Source organism: Caloenas nicobarica, unplaced genomic scaffold, assembly GCF_036013445.1.
Source record: "Caloenas nicobarica isolate bCalNic1 unplaced genomic scaffold, bCalNic1.hap1 Scaffold_93, whole genome shotgun sequence".
NCBI classification, from domain to species: Eukaryota; Metazoa; Chordata; class Aves; order Columbiformes; family Columbidae; genus Caloenas; species Caloenas nicobarica.
This window is the reverse complement of record NW_027017722.1, coordinates 67,452-87,892: the sequence shown is the minus strand read 5'-3', so window position 1 is coordinate 87,892 and position 20,441 is coordinate 67,452. Positions and strand designations below refer to the sequence as shown.

General features: G+C 43.3%; 1 protein-coding gene across 1 annotated transcript in view; it reads right to left on the bottom strand.

Moving 5' to 3' along the window:
- LOC136002969 (klotho-like) overlaps positions 1-16,648 on the bottom strand; it is a 34,071-nt gene extending 17,423 nt beyond the window's left edge. The window contains exon 1 of the mRNA XM_065658207.1: positions 15,857-16,648. Coding sequence (XP_065514279.1) covers positions 15,857-16,600 — 744 coding nt within the window. The 5' untranslated portion in view covers positions 16,601-16,648. The remainder of the gene's footprint in view (positions 1-15,856) is intronic.
- Positions 16,649-20,441: the final 3,793 nt, after the last annotated feature.

Here is a 20,441-nt window from a genome sequence, read left to right as displayed (position 1 = left end):
AATTTCCTATATCATGATGACTAATCAACTGCTATGTTTTCATTGTGGACCCAACAAAGGATTTCACATAAAAGTATGAAACATTCTGAGGCACTGGAAATGCGTTGTTAAATGATACAATATTCCAGAATGTGGTGATGAGTCATATTACTGTGCAAGAAGAATTCTGACTTCAGAGAATTTTTACAGAAATACAAAAAAAATACCTTGCTGAAAAAAGTCATTAACATCTTTCTGATCCCATGTCTACTATCTGACAGGGATTAGGAAAACTGGATCATAAAATTAAGAAGAGCTTCAAGGGCATCAGGGTCAAGCCCCTACTGCTATGGGCATATATATGACACATTCCTATTTATAATCTGATCCAGATTCACTTGAACATTGGCTAGGTATTCTGTTCATACTATCCTCTCTGGAAGACTACTACAGAATCACACTTCACAAATGGTTTCCTTTTTTCCTGATTTTCAGGTTAATTTTGGTCATATTCAGTCTAAACACTTTGGCTCTTGCATCAAAACTTTCCCTAGACTTAGTATTTTCCTTCACTTGTTTCTATCATTGATCTATTTATAGACAGCAAGTATATCCTCTCCCAGTATTCCTACTCAGGTAAATAAGCCCTGTTCTAGGAAGGTAATTCCTCATCTCTGCTGGAAACATCACCTGACACAGACTAGAAACAAATGCATCTTTGTCACAGCTGGATTATATTGGCATCTGATGGTCATGCTGTGATCAGCAAGTTCACATCTTCTGGAAAAAAATTTTTGAGTCTTTCTGTTCATCTCTTTATTTTCCTGATTACCCTTTGCATTGGCATTGTTTCCTCAAGTTTAGCTCATGCTCTAATAAGCACAGTCGTAGTCTGTGCCAAAGCACGGGAGTTAAAATACATTTAAAAGTTCAGCTAGTTACTGTCCTTGAGCCTGATGCTTCTAGTTTCAGTGCAACTTACTGTGATATTTGCTTTAGCAACTTCCTAGCTACTACTGAAAATTCCTTTCCTCCTGAATTGAAACAGTAATTTTCCACATGCCACCATTTCGCATGTCCTACTGAAAATACAGATTGATTGGGTTTATCATATTTTCTTTTTCTAGATAATCAGTTACACAGAAAGCTATCGGATGGGTCTGGCTTGACTTTGATATTGTAAATTCATAGTGTTTTGTGTCCCTTGCACCTGTAGTTATTTACATTCATCTAACCCTCATCCTCATTAACCTTTCCTGTCTATGAACCTCAGTGATCACCATGATCACCCTTCTTGATAGACCAGACAAAAAGTATTAATTGGTTTTGGAAGTACATTTTTTTTTAAATCCCATCTTCTTCCCCACTGCCGAACGTCTGTATGTCTTTCCTTATGCTACTTTTCTTTAGGTGATTGAAGGATGTCTTGTGATTTGTTTTAAAATAATGACGGTTTTTCTTTTTAAGACTTAATGCACATTTCACATTATCTGCTTATCGTAGTCAGTAAATACCTATTGTATATTTAAATTGAAATGAGGCTCAATAAACTCCTTGAAGAAAATAATAGGGCCCTAAAGGAAAGAGAGATCTTCTGTTTCCAGACAGCGGGAGACTATGACAATCAGCCTATGGTTTGCATTTGCGTATCAGTTCCAACTAGGGAGAAAAAGACTGTGTTAATTTTAAAGTTTTTAACTTTTTTTGATGTTTTAAACTACATTTTCCCAAAGACTGCCCTCCTCACGTTTCTGGAAAAGGCATTAAATTCTTTCATCATACTTCAACAGCCATGGTGGGTCAGTGGCAGCTGACCAGCAAAAGGGCGTGAAGAGCCACAGGATGGGGCTACTGAATGCCCGTGAGATCTCACATGGGACGCCAAGGCCATTTGCTTGCTCTGGCTTTACAGGACCAAGAAGGTGTTGCTGACCGCCCTTGCACGGCGGAACTGTGCTGACATGTATCAGCTGCTTCGGTCAGAAAACTCAGCTCAGTGCTCAGGAGAACTAGGTGAGAGCATGAGATACAGGATTTCCCCACAGATATCACATGCCTGAAATAGGGGAGACTCAGGTAAAATCTGCATATGATCCAGATCGTATGTCAGAGCCCATCATCTGACAAGTCACAGGAACACAAAGCATCTCAAGCCAATTTCTGAACTAGCCCTTCAGTACTCCCTTTCTTTGTCACCTACTTCACCTCTCCCTCTCTCATTTGACTAAGAGTCTGTTTACAAAAAGTCTGGTTTTATCACCACAGGTTTTGTCTGTACCTCACAGACAGAAATGGGACTTTTTTTTTTTTTGGTCTTCAGGTGAGAGACACCACGTTCACTTCTTTCCACCTGTAAAAAGACCCTAGGATGGTGAGCTCAAATGTAGATGTCTCTGTTGAATGCATCTAAAATTAGCTAGCGTGTGATTGCTCTCCCCTGTGTTTATTCCCACAGTCTGCAAGGGAGATGGCTCTACTGCGATGGAGCATCTACCTAGCAAAGTACATGTATTACATTCCTCCATCTTCATCCAGCCATCACCACACTTACACTTACTTCTAGCACTCACAGAACCATAGAATCATAGAATGCCCTGACTTGGAAGGGACCCACAAGGATCATCGAGTCCAACTTCTGTCCTTGCGTATGACAACCCCACAGTTCACAGCGTGTGTCTGAGGGTGTTGTCCAGTCTCTTCTTGAACACTGTCAGGTTGGGGCCGTGACACCTCCCTGGGGAGCCTGTTCCAGTGTCCACCACCCTCTGGGGGAAGAACCTTTTCCTAATATCTTCCACTCTTGAGCTCCTGGTCCTGCACGTCAAATTCTGCGGCTCTACACCACAGGCTTGCAGGCAGCCAAGGACAGTTTAGTCCATGCCTTCACTCGCTGGTTGTGGTGCAGAGCCAAAGTACACACAGCTACACCTCTGGTCAGACCATGGACAGCTGGCTCAGAGCTGGAGAACAAGTCCTAGCTGCTCTTCCCTGTGGGATCGCTGGGAATGCTGCCAAACCACTTTAAGAGAAATATCTTTACACTAGACCACATTTTATAATGGTTATTGAAAAGCCAACTATTGAAAGGCCAAGCAGATGCCAGACTGTGCCTCATAGAGCTGATGCAAATGCTGCCTGGAAGACGGCACGATGACGCTGCTGAACTGTGGGGAAGGAGCGATTTGCCATGCTACAGCCCCACTCAAAAGAGCAAAAAGCCCTGCTGCTGACAGCTGTAACTCGGGGTAAACATGAACCCCGGGTAGTTTAACATTGTTTTTTCAGCTCTTGGACAAATTTGATTTGTTATTGATAATCTTTGCAAGTTGATGTCTGTCCCAGTTGTACCCAGTGCCAATACCAACAAATTATTTTCATGCTATACACAAAGGTGAATACGGGGATTCTGCAGGCTATAATCCCCATCCAACTTTCCTATTAGCACCATGAAGTGGAGCTCAAGAGCTGACAGCCAACTGACACCGAAACAGACCATTTCTGTATCAGTTGCGTCCACTCCTGATTAGACACACTGGTTTTCCTTGCATGCTGTCCTGTGTCCTCCATCTGGAGGAGACAAACTGACAAAGAATTACTTGCACCATCTCACAGACCACTCTCCAGTTAACCCATCCATTTTACAGCCAGCAAAACAAAGACTTTTTTTTTCAACTAGAAGAGGTATTTATCTGTATTGAAAGTGCCACATTATGCTACAGTTCCAATAACCTACATTGCTTTCCAGCATTTAAATCAGCAGTGTCATTCCACCAATGCAGATCTGCAGTGGTTCCATTGGACACACTCCAGAATGACACCTACTGCCTATCTGTCTTCCGGACATATGGTGGCCTTTAAAGATTTTGAGACACAAAATTGAGGAGTTTGGCTGGTACTTTCCAAAACCTATGCGTAGTCACTGCACAAAACCAGTAGTGAATTATTCAGTGGTGGGGCTGATGATTAATCTTACCACAAACACATTGTGGAGACTGAGAAAGTAATATTTTCTTACACTTGCAGAAGAATAATAGTAAAATATGAGAATCACTGCAATAGGTCATGCTGTCCAACCCATCTCGTTATCATTGAAGCAGTTCCAGAATAAGATGCTTCAGAGAAAAATCTTCAGCTGCTTGCACCAGCAGCTCAAAAATCTAAAATGGCTTTATTACACAACCAGTGAGGTAAAAAAAAGCTGAGTCTATCTGGCAACTTCTGGGGCAGTTGTCATCGGTAATATTTCTTTCTTACGTCCAATGTCAATGTCTGTGTCACAGGAACCTTTGTTCTCTGATAGTTAACCATTCAGTTTGGTAAACTACTCTACAGATTTGACACGCCAATTGACTCCCTTGTTTTGTGTATCTCCCAGTATAACTTTTTCCCCTAGGTGTTTATTAAAAATAGCTCAGTCAGGCATTTCTATGTGGTCTTGGGTCTATGAAATGCTAGTGCCTCACAAGCCTCATTCGAGACCCTCTAGCTCCTTTCCAACATGGGGGACATGCTGCTCCAATGTATGTTTGACACTTTCCAGTTCCTCAGTCTCTTTGTTGTTCACTCTTCCATACTCACTTCATTCCTAAAAATATTCTCCCAGAAGAACTCCCACAAAATGAACCGTTCCTCAGCAAAAAAATGGAAAGGAGATACATAGATCATCAATTTTAGTTGCATATAATAGTGTAGCGAGCTTCTAGCCCCAAACACTACTGTGTATATCCACTGTATGTCCCCTTTTTCCCCATGGTCATGGCATTTTGAGCCACAAAACAAATCCCAAGACCTTTAACACAAGAAAAAACATCCAAATGCTCCAAGCATCACAATGATCCACAGGAATAAAACAGGAAATAACAAAGATTATTATCAGAATCCTAAACCCTTGCCACAGAAGGCAAATTATTTAGGTAAAATGCCCTAAAGAACCTGGACCCTGGCCACCTTCCATAGCGCAAAGAGCAGGAAAAACAAGGCCCAACAAGAAACATCAGGGTTCCTTGACCATATAAATTCCTTCCTGACCACCAGTCCAGAGCCCCCAAGACCAGATCCCATGGGCCAGTGCCAGTATCTCATTCATACCTACGCTCACCCTCTCTGGTTTCTACAAACCTATTCCAAGTTACCAGTTACGCAGGAAACATTCCTCTCTAGAAGAGTCCAACGTGGGTAAAGTGGGATCTGACTGGTGTAGTTCAGGGTTTTCGCCTTTCACATCTTAGCATTACAATGCTGTTCCTATAACTGTTGCACCACCAACCCTTTTTGAAGTGGTCTCTATTTCATTACCCTAAGCTATGCTATGGAAAAATGTTCTTTCTAAGCTGCTCTGTGCTACAGTTTGCTAGTTCTAACATCCAGATTCAGTATGATGGTGCCAATGCTTTTATTAGAATTTTTCCCCCTTTTAAGAAGCCACCTCCTTCAAGTACCACTTTTCTTTTTACCAGAAATAGGAAAGAGGAGTGAGATAAATGATGGAATAATTACAGTTTCTCACAAAAGTGGCACGAGCAGTCCACATACAATATGAGACACAGGGTAAGTACCACAGTGCAAGAATTCTGCACAGCTCTCAGACTCATTTCTTTCATCAAAGAATAAAAGGCATCAATCTGCAGCTTCAAGAAGTCAGTCATATTGCAGCAGGTTATGCAGCAATTTCACAAGGGTAAACTGACCCAATTTGAAGCAGTGGGCACTCATCCAGTGAAAGAATACAGAAGGCAGTGTCTGAAATAACTGACTGACTCACTATACCAAAATGAAATTTTTCAGTATCACATCAAAATGGAAAACACAAGATTTTCCACAGCAAAGTAAAAATAAAACGACTGATTTATTTCCCTTAGTTCTTAACTTCTTCTGGGAAAGTGAAGTATCTCTCTCAAATATTTTAATTTCAATGAACAGGCAAATTCCAGTTTCACAGGTTTTAGATCTTTCTGACTTGTTCTAATTACATTATATTACTTTGTGAGAACACGAGGTGTTAGGAATCTGAGAAAAAGCTAGCTGATATGACAGGGGGGTAGTAATCACAGCTGACTATGTAGAAGAAAAAGAGGGATGTCTTATGCTACCAAGCATATTATTAAGATGCAAAACTGTAACTGAATCATATTCCCACAGCTCTGTTCCTTGTCCTGCTTGGTATGCCGCAATATTCCCTTCTCACTCAAAACAAGAGGCACATTCACGGCTGGGAAGGAAAGCAGCAGGATCAGCTGAGTTCAAGAGCTGCTTCAGTGCATTTCCAAGGTCTCACGCTGCAGAGGTGCTACTTGAATATGGGAACGCACATTTTCTTCAAGTTAAGAGGAACACATCTGTTCATCTTGCTAATTTACTTAACTGCTTGAAAGTGACAGGATTCTCAAAAAAGCTTAAGGGAAATTCAATTATTGCTTATTTTCCTTAAACTCCTTTGAGAAACCTAGCCTGAATGCAGCATCTCTCCCTCTTTCTTTTGCAGGTTGCTCACTGCCCCCTGTTCCCAGTGCTGGTGGCAATGCGAGGACAGCAAGTGGAACACCATAAGCCAAGACAGACTCTCGGAATTAGGCTCCATCACCGTGAAGCATCATCTGCGACTTCATTAAATCACCAGTCAGGTTCCTCAAAAGAATTCATATGACATTTACAAACAAAAATGAACTAGAAAACAACACGTCTTTGGTAGACTCCAGGCCATCTCATTTCATGTCAAGTTTAATTTTCAGTGCTAAATATACAAAAAAAAATGCAGTATTATCTCATAAACCCAGCTTCTGCATTCCCACTCATGGCCAGTCACCCCCACATCTCACCAGCTCCTCATGCATTGTCCGTTTTCCTAGCACTCCTCTTTCCCATCACCCCATGTTTTGTTACGACTCTTTCTGGCCTGGGTTTTGCCTCCCGATGGAGTATGTAACTGGCCATTCGGCCGTGGCCGCTCTTCTCTCTCCAAACACCTGGTACTGTGCCAGGAAAAGAAATGAAGAGTGAAATAAGTGTATTACAAAAAACATGTCATCACTGTACAGTCAGGAGCCAGCTGAACTTTCATTTCAAACCTGAGGTCAGAATTATTGAATTGATTTTGAAGCAAAATGTTTTTATTTACAAAATACAAAACAAAAAAATAACCACTCAGCCTGACAATACAGTATATTCCCGACCTGCTTTCTCAAAGAGAAATAAATGTTGCATAATTCTACCATTTCCATAAATATTTGAGTTAAGAAACCATAGTTAGAATAATTAATCAATAACTATGTTCAGCATTTCCATGCCTGCAGCAAAAATGAGATTATTCGTTAAAATGCTGAAAGTTAAATAAACAAATTGGGTAAACTTTGCCCTCAGCTCTGAATAACAACTGATCCAGTGGAGCTACTACATATTCAAAAGAACAAGAAAAAAGCTGACTGAGAAATGGCATTGGAAAATCACAGTGAACTCTTACCAGAATGTGTGACCAACAGCTACAAGTCTGTCCCCTCTCCCTGCCAAACCATTTCATGTCTTTTCTACAAGCAGGATCAAAAAACCAGACACTACTATCTTCCCAACTGTAAAGCAAATAGCTTGTAAAATATAATCCCAGTGGTGCCAACATTTTCTAGCCTTTAGTAAGGGCATTAAACTGATTAACCTACAAAATGACTCCCGGGTTGACTTTTGGACTCGCAAAATAACAAGGCATTTCCATAGTATAATCTCTCCTGGCCAATTTTAAACCATTCAGCTGTCTTTAGAGATGACCTAAACTGACTAAAACAGAAGTCAAAGCTCAACTGTTATCATGCGACCTGAAGTGCAAGTAAGAAAATCATCATGTGCAGACTGAAGTGACCGTGCACTGGAAGAGTGGTGGCTCCCTGTCAGCCCAGGCTCTTGCACGTTGCAGGGTGTCATGCAGCATTCCTGGCCTTTCAGCATCCCAGGCTGGACCGAGCCTGCAAAAGCCCCTGTGCTTCCCATCATGAAGAAGTCACCGAGCCCCAGCTGCTTGATGGGACTGGAAACACCCGTGGTCCCAGTCCCTTGGCTCCTACACCAGCTGTTGTGAACAGCATCTCTAAATATTTCAGTAACTGGGAGAATTTAGAATATGTTTTTTTTCTTCAGAATCAAAACAAAGTTAAACTTTAAACTTTCGCAGTTCTCCAGAACACAGAATGCTATCTCTTCTCAGACTAAGCATACAGAAAAAAGAGGCAACACAACTGTGCTTCAATCTGTCCAAATCCAGAGATTCTTACTTACTCCAGTGTGCATTTAGAACCCTCCCTGACAAATCTCCAGGGACATATATCACAAACTTAACAGGCCAGGCTTCTTATGAGTGTTTTCTGCTCTCAGGGTAGTGTTGAAGCTGTCACAGCAAGCCAGAAGTTTCTATCACCGATACCCTCAACAAACTGTCTACTGCTCATTTTTTTCCATTGAACTACCCTCTCGGAGTTTCAATTATGCCAGGTATCATTGTGCTATGAATTTGCAAGCAAAGAGGAAGAATACAGGTTACCAGTCCTGCCACTCCACTGCCACCAAATGCATCAAGAGTCTTTTAAGGTGCTGCAGCTGTCCTAAATAAGATTTTTGTTCCTACCGTTAACACTGAAAGGCCATTCCAGAAACTTTTCTCCAAGGGCTATCGATCACTTCTAATAGCCAATCTAATTTTACTGATATTGAATTTTTATCCTTGTGTGTGTGCGCATATCGTCCTTTAAATTTTCTTCCTGTCCTTTATACTCGTAAGTATTTACAGAGAGCACTGGTGTGAATCTAATTCTTCCTCTTCCTTGATATCATTTGTCTCCTACTCATCCCATTTTACCAAAGGCTCCAGTTCCTTGCCACTGCCAATATCTCTTTCTCCTCTTGTGCTTAGGTAGTTACCCCTCCTTCCTGACAACCGACCTTTGGTTTCTGCTGGCACATGTTCTCTCAAGTGTTGTAATTCTGTTCTTCTTCCAGAAGTCAGTCTCTTCTTTCATGTTTTATTCATGGTCATATTCCATGGGTCGTCTTCTCCCTTGGAGATCTGTCCAGTCTTCACTTCAGTAACTTCCTAAACAACCTGACATGTTTTATACAACCTTATTCTTCTGTTCCATCATATTCTCAGACTTAATCTAAAATCAGCACTCACAGTTTTACTCGAGAAACTCTTCTATTATACAAGCTTTTGCAGGCATATATTCGAACATGAGTACTTTTAATTTCGTACTTAAAATAAATACTTATTCTAGAACTTCTACAACCTGTCATAATTGTATATGGAGGTCAGCTCCCCTGCTTCTTCAGAAGCACTTCTTCGTCATTTCCTTTTCTTTATTTTTACCATCATGGAAAGGAAGAAGAAAATATCTCTGTGTACTTTACTTACAAGTCTCTACAAGTAGACGACTTGGAATTGCTGGCTTCTTGGCTTTTTTACAACTTTTCCAAAATCAGCCTTGCACCTTCAGGTGAAGTTCAGCAGTTTCACAGCTCATCAGCCAACAACCAAACAGACAAATTACACACTCAGTTGCAAGGAGCCCTCAAACTTTGCCAACTACAAACTGTAAACCACAAGACACTACAAACTGGAGCCAGGCAAACTACAGAGCATCTACATGCACATGTCTGTCTGTCCTTTCCTGCTCCTCACAATGTAAGACATATATGTATCATGGTCACCAAAACCAGTCGAAATGCTGGCACCCTGCACTGTGCTCTATTCGCTGTCCTAATGGGAGCTGCTTGCCAACAGTACTACCAGCGATATATGCATGTTCACTGCTTCTGTCTAGTTGAAGAAATACTACAACACAGGGAAAAAATGTTTGTTTCCCAGGAAGAGGAAGGAAATGTTCCTGGGAAGCAGATGCTGTCATTCAAATAAAAAGTTAATAACTGCAAGGAACAAAGCTGGGGTAATTGCCCAAGCAACTGACAGAGCCCCACTTGATTTAATTTCTACCAAGACAAGTGAGATCAGAATTTGACCTTCTAGAAGGTGGGCATGTGGTGAGCAAAGCAACTTTCTCTTAGGTCACAGGGTGTTTTTTCCTCACAGAAGACAACACTTGCAGCAGAAAGACTGTCTCTGCACTTTGACCTGCTGATGGCTGCTGAATAGAGGCTTCTACTTGACCTATCATGGAAAAGCTCTACGGGCTCCTTGCCTTCAGCCAAAAGGGAAGGACAGGGACTGAAAAATGGTGAACTATCTTAAATTAAAATACACATTTCACTCTGCAAAACCTGAAGCTATGCTTTATTTTCCAGGTCCCAACGATACCCTTAAGTAAGGGCAGGAATTAAGCCCGTCAAGTACCTTAAGTACTAGAACCTTTCCACAGAAGCAAGATGAAACAGAAACTGGAGGAGTTCATCCTATGAAAGAATGCACGGGAGCACAAGACCTTGGAAACAACTTACTTCGGATTCCCCAAAACTGTAACAAATACAGGACCACTTCTGCTTGAGGAAAGAGGCTGAAGGGGGGAAGAACATCTCTTACTTAATGAGGTTTTATTACTGTAAAATGAAAAAGTATCAAGGAGCAGACAGCTTCACACTCACGTATCCAGTGAGGCTTTGTAAGATGTGAATTTTTCGTTGCCTATGTAAATGCCCTTATCTATATCAAACTGCTGTTATTCAGTAGTCATTATCTTTCTGGCACCGAGCAGAGCTCTGCCTAACATGTTAAATGAAAACTTTGATCTTAAATGAAAAGCACACTATTTAAAAAGGAAGCATATTAGATTACCTTGGATAGGAACCAGAAATATCACATGGGTACCTCCAGCAACAGCTACTGCAACACAAATCAGGCACATGGCACTTAAAAGGAGATATGAAAATACAGATTTTGGGCTGCATATAGAATTAAATATAGAGATTCACAGCTATAAAAACCACAACTACTAAGCACTAAAATCCTCATATTTAAAAGGGACCCTCAACGAATTGTCATTCTCATAATAAACAGCACAAGAGTTGAGGTGGGATTTCATATACCGATGGGCTTGACTTCATGCTCTTCCACACAGAGAATAAACAAATTCTGCTTCCATCCCACTTCAGTCATCAGTGTAGCATTTCCAGGTCCTGCCTGTTGAGTTTAATAAGATTTCCTATCATCTCTGAAAAGCTTTTCAAGTTATAGAACCCCTACACTTGAGGGAGGTCCACTCTTGCTTTTCCATAACACCTTAATCTCCAGGTAGTCCTGATATTTCTATAATTAAAGATCAAAGTATTCTGTAAAGATAACATACTGCTTTTTTGTTACAGTGGGCTATTTGAAAATGACAGCCCTTTTGCAAATGTGTATGCAATCAGGGAGAAATAGCGAGGGGAAAGTTATTATACATATTCTGTCTTTGGAGCTAATTTTAATAAAATGAGCACACTTGAAACCCAAACTCCTCTGTTTATCACATATTAAAATGAAACTCAATCCATTTTTTTTTATGATTAAAGCTCGAGAAAGGTATGCTATAGCTTTTAATATAATTTGTGAACATAATATAACTATACATGGCTACCTGACACGGAACACTGCGGCATCAGAGCTGAATCTGCTCTGTGGTTTGACTGCACTTGTTTGTCATCTCTGACATTTGAAATACACCTGATTCAAATGATTAGTGATTAGAATAATCACTACTGCAACACATTATTTGCAAATATATACTACCCAACTGACACTCAAAGCCAGAAACAGAATAGATTTCTTCTTTGTAATTAACTCTTAAGAAAGCAAGAACAGGGAAAAAAATTTAAATACTATTATTTAGAATTATTCCTTCTTTTTCTAAAAATTCTGTACATCTTCTCAACTTTAATGAGCCAGGTTACTTTCAGGAAAATCCAAAATCACTCCATTAGCACTGAGTGAAAGTTTGAAGGCTGTCTGAATTTTCAGAGAAACAATACACACTGAGGGAAGACCATTCTCCTATGCTGCAGTTACTGATACTTTATTAGGTTTAGCACTGAAGGTCCACAAAATAGTACCTACCTTTTGTTTTGGAATGGAAATCAGTCTGTTGCTATGTGACTGGTTCCCAGGCAGCAATTCCACTCACTTCTTCGGGGAAACGACATGTTCTTCTGTTTCTGCAAATGCTGTTTATATTGAGTAAATCCAAGTATGTTCAACTCAGGCAATATACTGTGAACCAGTAATGAAAAAATGCATTTGCAAAAACCAGAACATAATACAATGACCTCTCTCAACTCCTATTCAGAGAAAGACATGCATCATAGACGTGACACATTTCTGGCATTACATTTTCTGGCTGTTGACTCGAAAGAATGCCAACTTTTATAAACTATACTTGATCCATTCAATTTATTTGGTGAACAAACGCATATAGCTTCCTCCATTTCTCACCATGTTTGAAGGGCTTAGACATATCAAAAGCGACAAGTGTCAGTGGAAATACTATAAAAGGGCAAAGTTTTCACTGACTATTTATCAACATCCCTCAATAACAAACCAAGGATGCATCCATAAAATTTTTTTTCTTACATTTTTTTTTACACTATTTTTATTTGCTCTATACAAAAAGTGTCTCTTACTCTGTCCATTTAGCATCTGTTATGACTCACTTGTGGAAGTTCAGAAAAGTGCGAGGTAATTAAAAAATTCAGTACAATAGGTTTAAATCCATTCAAGCTAAATTTGAACATAGTCATTCAGATCAAACTTCATTGGCCTGTTTTCATCAACCCTGAATTAGACAACTTGAATTGAATCAAACTCTTATTTGATTACTTATTCAGATAATAAATAACTGGGAAAGACAGAGCCCAAAATCCACATTCATATCTGTCGGGTTTTAAAGAACCTAAAGGAAATTATTTAGTCTTTTAATGTAATTAGCATCCAGTAAAATAAATTAGTAGAAATCAGCTTTCACTAGCTATTAAGCTTTCCACTTATGAGGTTCTTTGGTTTGAAGAAATGCAGAAAGAAGATGCTTAAACTGCACATTTTAAGTATGGGGAAAAAAGACAAAAAATACACATATTAACAGTTAGTCTGCTCATTTGCTAAGAAACAAACATTTATGACACCACGTTTTATCCTTTGAAAAACAAACATGTTCTACAAGCTCAATTTCCCTGGGGACAAAGGAAAAAAAAAGCTACAAGAATAACGTAGAGAAGGAAAAAGTATTAAGAAGAAACCTGGGACCAGACCTTTTGGCTAATGATGTAAGACATCATTAGATCGTTAGGCAGCTGAAAGGTTGTTTGGGGTTGTTTGTTTGTTTGTTGGGGGTGGGGAAGGGGCAAGAATAATACAACCACATCTTTTCCGATGGGGCTGCGAGGGACGTATCTCCCAGCAGCACCATCTGGTGCTACACAGGTTCTCCATGTCATGAGAACTGACCAAACTCACCTACAAAATTATATGTGACCCACAGACACACATTAAAGAACATTATTCAAGTTGCAAGGTCAATCACTCAGGAATTATATAAGAATTTAATTTGCACATGGAAATGTAATTCACTTCTTACCATATGCAGTATGACTTAATCTTTCATTGCACAATTACACACACTTTCTCAATGGGTATCAGGCTATGTAGTCAAAGAAGCCATACTCTGGAGCTTCCTACATCATTGTTTGCACAAGTTAAAAGGTTTAACATCAATAAGTTATGGAGATGTAAGAAGGAAAAGGAGGATCTCAGTGTTGAAGCTGTTTGCTTCTCTGTCCTGAAGAATCAGGCTCTATCTCTGCATCTATGGAAGAGTCCCATCTGGAGGAGTCAGGGATGGGAGCTCTTCTGCATAAACTGCACATCCCTTATTTTCTCTGTGATTTAGGATTTGGGGATCTGACCTGTAGAAGAGCTGAAAGCATAACTGACCAATATTCTAAAAACATCACATAGGAAAATGGCACTAAAAATCAGTGGACACTCGTGGTCTTAATTGCATCTGTGCTTCAGTTTCTCATTCATGACGTGGAAAAAATCACACCTTGCTGCCTTACACTGTTGTCCACTAATTGTGAAAAACCTCAACTAGTCACTAGGACAAAACTAATCCTGAGGTTCTGTCACTAAACCAAGTATTTCTAGACTTCCCTGGTTTAATTATACTTTTTACATGGTGAAGGCAGGTCTATGCCTCAGTTTCTCATCTGTTAAATAGAAAAGCACCTTCCTCCTCCATAGGGCTTTTATGACAAGGTTATGAGGGACTCGGATTCTACAGTAATGTGGGATATAAATAGTCAAGACAGGCAGCACTGTGTAAAAGCCAAGGACAAAAGTGGTGTTCGTCTTTATTTGTCTGTTCTCAGAGCCCTATATTAATTCAGGTCTGAAGCAACAAATTCAACAAAGCGCAGGGGGAAGAAACACACAGAATATGAACTGACTCATTAACTGCTCATTTTGCACAGCAAAGGAGGGGGGCTTTGGAAAAAAAAATAAAGTGACAGTCAACATTGCAACTCCACCTCAGTGAGCCTATGACCCTTGGAGTCGAACGATTCCAAGGTCTGACAACCTGAGTGTTCATATTTGCAGCTTTAATTAATTACTTTGCATGGTGTCTGTAGGAAGACAGAGAAACAGAGCTTCTGCTCCCCAGGTCCTGTGCCCCAGACACTGAGCTGGCAGCTCATCCCCTTGTGTGCAGCCCCACTGCCTTCAGAATAACTACGCGAAGTCTAGCAAACAACTTACCACCAACTATTCGGTGACCGTATGAAAAGCATAACGGCCACTGATAGGTGATGAAACCTTGCTTCAAAATTTGGTGCTAATCCTGCAAGTGCTGAAATGTAGGAATAACTTTACCCATAAGCAGACTCACTTCAGCAAACTGTACAATCACAGTGTGAAACATGGTCAAGTACACCCCAAGGTACTAAATGAAGAGCTCAAAGGTTTCAGGACTAGGAATTTAATCCTAATTTTCACCTACATCTTCCCTACCTGTGTCTTCTCTTGACTTATTTGTAGCATTAAACAATTCAAAGGTAGTGCAGGAAAGAGGTAAAAAGTAGAATAAGACATGCGTCAAATGTTTTCTCAGTGCTCACGTCCCATATATTATATTAATAGTCACTAGGATATAACTCCTGCCGGTAAGTGTACACTGAGCAGATGGGCATTAGCAGCTTGTGAACACGTATTAAGGTACAATGCATCACACCTTAATGGCCACACTATTCCAGTTAGACAGGCTGGATCTTTTCCCCTGTCACTGAAGGGACAAGTACACACACCATAGATGCGCTGCATAAAAATAATGTATAGCAAAGTATTTATGCAACTTACTAGACTAGCATAGGAGCAGGGTCTCTTTTTTCCCAACAAGTGTTCACATTGCCAAAAAAACCCATCATGCGTCAAGAAAATTCCTCAGTATGACATTACAGCTACCTCTGCCATCTCCATTAACTCAGCAAGATTTTTTTACCGGATGCATGAATTCTCTCTACAATTGCAATAAGCATCTCCACGTAACCTCAGTAAACCAGCGCTGGACTGGCACAGCTGAACACATCCACTCACCCACTCAGAACGGCATTCGCAAGGACTGGGGTTAGGATTGAACATTTCTTCAGAACACAGAGAGCTCTTCACCTCGGCATGTTTGCTAAGTTGAAGTAACCTCAGACAGCAAGTTCCTGCGTCCCACCTATGACCCTCACTCACTGCCCTCAGCCCCTAAGTTGCCTGCCCGTACTCCATCGGGCACGTCAATTTGGTTTCCACTCCAGCGGCCGGCCGAGGATTGGGGCTGCACAACGGGGCAGGCCGAGGACGGCCCCCGCACCCTTCCCCGTGGCACCAGCTCGGGCTGAGGAGCCACGGGGCCCCTTCCCCTTCACCCGCCATTACCTGCAGCAAGTGGTGGGCTGCCCGGTAGCCGAGGCGCGGGCCTCCCCGCACGCCGGGCGGCAGCCGCCCGGTGCCGTAGCCATGCCAGGCCACCACGTAGGGGTTGTCCATGGTCAGCCAGTAGCGCACCTGCCCGCCAAAGTGTCGGAAGCAGAGCTCGGCGTAGTCGCGGAAGAGCTGGGGCAGGACGGGGCTGGTCCAGCCGCCGAAGGCATCCTGCAGGCCCTGCGGCAGGTCCCAGTGGTACAGGGTGACGACGGGCTCGACGCCCAGCTCCCGCAGGTGTCCCAGCAGCCGGCGGTAGTGCGCCAGCCCGGCGGGGTTGAGGGGCGCCGTGCCGTTGGGCAGCAGCCGGGCCCAGGACAGCGAGAAGCGGTAGTGGGAGACCCCCAGGCGCCGCAGCCCCTCGGCATCGCGGAAGAGGTTGTTGTAGCTGTCGCTGGCGACGTCGCCGCCCCCCGGCCCCGGCGGGGCGGACCCCGGCGGCGTGGCCGGGCGGTGGGCGAAGGTGCCCCAGACCGAGGCGCCTTTGCCGCCCTGGCGCCAGCCGCCCTCCGTCTGGTAGGCGGCGCTGCCCGCCCCCCAGAGGAAGCCGTCGGGGAAGGTGTCGTGGAGGAAGAGCTGGTCCTGCGGGTAGGGCAGCCGGGCGAAGCGGGACCAGGTGCCCGCGCCCTGTCCCGGCCACCCGAGCAGCGGCCGCCCGAGCAGCAGCAAGAGCAGCGGCAGCGGCGCGGCGGGGGCCATGCTCCCGGCGGGGCTCCGCGATGGCGGCTCCCTCCGCACAGCCCCCCGCCGCCCCCTTTTATCTCGCTTCGCCCCTTCCCCCCTCCCGCCCCGGTGGGCACGGCTATGAATAATGACCTCGGAGCTGCCGACTGCATCCTTCCCGCCGGCTCCCTCGGGGAGAGCTGCCTCCGGGGGCGGGATCCAGGGGGTGACACGGGGCGGGCAGGGAGGAGAGCGCGGCAGCGGGCGGGGGCTCCTCGGGGGAGAAGTGGACCCTGTCCCCCCATCGGGGTCGCCCCTGTTGCCCCCCCCTCCCCACGACCCTTTGGGGCGGAGATCCCCGTCCGCGGGCGGCAAGGGCGGCCCCCGCAGCCCGCTCCGCCGGGTACCCGCACCTCGCCGCGGCTCCGGTGCCCCCCCTCGGAGGCGGGACCCCCGCCGCTGCCCAGCACCCTTTCCCCGAAACGGCTTTTCTGAGGAGCCCACGGAGAGACCCGACGGCTGGATCCGTCCCCTCCGAGGAGCCGCACGTAGCCCCCTACCCGCTCCCCCGGTGCCGCCGGCGGGGAGCCCGGGGGCCGGCAGGCAGCGGCCCTTGCGGCGGGGCCGGGGGCAGGCAGCGATCCGAGGGGCGGGGGTGAGGGGAGCCGAGGAAATACAAACGTTTTTCCTTCAGCCAGTATTTCCTTCATGTTACCTTGGCAAGAGACTCTGCAGCTGCGATCTCTCATGTGAGAGTAACTACGGAGAAACTCATTGTCCGAGACATCGTACACTCACCCCGCCTAGTAATTCACGGACTGTCACCTCCCAGTAACAACGCTTTTATTTTCTGGAGTAGGAGGTTGGTATATTTGGTTGTTTATTGCATTGAAAACAAGTTCCAATTAAAAATGCCTCACAGATCTTTATGGAAAGGAAACAAACTGAGCTAAGTTTGATTACCGAGTTACACTTTCTAACAGAGTGTGTGGGCACAATGCATGGACCTCTCTTTAAAGGCAGAGTTTGGGCTGCTGTTCTTGTCTCCTTCGGACAAAACCATTTGACCAGGGCTGCGGAGCAAGAACTGGCTCAACACATTGCAAAAATCTGGTATTCAATTGTGTGGACTCTAACATGAGTTGGGAAGTTGAAGAATAAAACACATCTACTAGTCAGGCTGCTAAGGACAGGAAGATGTTCCCGGGAGATGAAGTTGTTTAACCATAGAATGAAGGCATTTAGATAATTTCATTTTATATTTAGAAAATAAACTTCCTCGGGGGAAGACTAGAGGTAATCACTAATAATGAGTTGATGGATTTAAGTGCCAACTGTGAGCTGCTGAAGGTTTCTTCTAGCAGGCAGGATGGGCTCTTACAGGTGCAGGCAGGGGGGTTGCTTCGCTTGTTTCTAAAATTTCCAACTACCACCTTTTCTGCACTGATTAGCTTTGGTTTTGGGCATTGTTTTGTGGTGTTTTTATAGAAAAGACAAAAGATGTAGAGTACAGGATTGCAGTTGGTCTTCTGTTAGTGGTGATTAATTTCTTCCCCTGTTAGAGGGATGAAGCTCTCAACAGCCCAGGGGACCAGTGACAACCCTTTCCTAAGGAGGGAAGTTTGTGGGGTGGGAGTTGGGGATGGCAGGCCCAGAACCATGCTGGTCTTTGGCTGCCAGGAGTTTGCTGTGCAGTCTGACAAGCTGCTGAAATTTGATTACAGTGTAAGTAAATGACAGCTTGATCTGCAGCAAGAGAGCTAGGTGTTCACATCACCTGGTAGTTACCTGCAGAAACTGGAGCTTAGTTGTTCAGTGCACGGCAGCATTGCTGTAGTTGTCCCTGTGCAAGGAGTGAAGGGCCAGGTGCCAGCTCAGCACTGACCTGACTTCAGTGGAAGTGTAATGCCTTCACTGAAGCTCACTGCTTAAGTATTTTGAACATTGGGATGTAGAGACATAGCTCAGAAATACCTTAGCCTAAACCAGGGTATTAGTGATGCCAAGTCCATTGCTGACATTTAAGGTGGGGAGAGTGGGGGGCGCCACAAACAAACAAAAGCAAACAAACAACAGCAAAACAAACAAACAACAAACCAACAAAAAAAGAACACCCCCCTCCCCCCACGTCCTTGGGTATCTGGGGACACAAGAGATTTTAAAATATATTTTGATACACTTTCTTTTCATTTGCTAATTATCAACGGAAACCGAGATCAATCCTGTTTACACTTAGGCAACCTATAAGAAGGCACTTAACTGAAACTCCTTCATTAGGAGCTTGTTTCTTCCAGAACCTCTCAACAGTCAAAGAAAAGAAAGAGCCTCATGCTGTTGGTGTTAAGTCAGCCTAGCTAACATCTTTGTTAACTTCTGGAGGTGGCTGCCTTCTCCTAGAACTATCCAGGAAGCCTACAGTGACTGTGCCCCTGAAGCAAGCAGCCCAATTTTGAGGGAAGACATCTGACCAAAAGTTGCTGGCACAAAGCTGTCACTTCATCTGTATGCCTGTCAGATGAATTTTATTTTTTTTTTTAATTTGTGTGTATGTGTGTGTGTAACTGTCAGAAAATGTGCACTGTGGCCTCCAGTTGCTTGTTTTCTTCTTGCAGAGAAAGCTTGTTTTCATGGTTTTGGGCAACACAATCACCCAGTGCTCTGAGCCAATATATTTTTTTGGTAACAGACAGTCTAACAAACTCTGTGCAATATTAACCATGCAGAAAGGTCAGCCAAACACTTGCAGACGTTCAGGTCTCCCTCACTGCTCCTTGAGATCAAAACATGGCTCCATCATGTCTGTGTTGCTGAGCAAGCACATTTCCAACTCTGCCCCAGTGCAGCAGATCAGGACTTACCTTTCAGTCTCTTTGTATTCGTAATTATGGAACGTTCAACTTTTAATGATGTGCATAATGGATACTCTATTTTCATTAGGCTGTGCATGCAATCAAACTCAACAGCATTCTGATGGAGCATTTCTGTTTCAGCCCAAAGAGGATGAATCTTCTGGCATCGCTAATTTTAGGTAAAGTAATACTTCTACTGCTTTAGATTCATTTAACAGCTTTCCCTGAAGTCACATCATACATTGACTTCAACGCAGCAAACTCCTTCCTCATTTCAAAGTCTCCCCAGCAGAGCTAGCAGTCTTACACTCGCAAAATCTGTGCTCCTCACTTGTGGCAGAACAAGCGGCCTCCGTGCCTGAAACAGCCGTCTTCTGTTTTGATGCCCCTTCTCTGTTCACAAGCATACTTCCAAACATATACAAGCATACAGTCCGTTGAAAATAGCCTTGTGTAATAGATTTACACCCTCGGCATTTCATCTCAAGACATGAAAGTACTTGCTACCCGTTGGGGACACTGCTTAAAAAAAATCTCCACCTGAATTAGACTTGAGCATTTTCTCTACTGCTTCCATTGCTGTATAACAATACTTACTTCTTTATTCTGTCTGTTAAATGCAAACTCCTAAGTTGTCAAATTTTACTTCCACTTGCTGATGAATAGCTGTTCCCAGTGGAAAGCATTCTAGATTTACCTTCTTCATCCCTGCCAGAACATCACAGCCTGCCAGGCAAATAAGCTCTTCCTCACTTTTCTCAGAGAATTTGCAAGTCAAATTTTCTTTAAAAAATGCAGCCTTCCATACCTATTCCTTCTTTCTTCTCTCTTGGTCACACTAGTTATATGCATTCACTGTACATTCGGAATAACTTTAAAGACAGCTAGCAACTGACTGTATTGAAATTAGAAACACAATGTTGTCAGGTCCAAAATATGCCTGTTCATGTAATGAATTAGCATAGGGCTGAGTAATGCTTGGGGAAATGTCAAATCCTCCTCTAATGTAGCTGTAAGTACCAAATCAT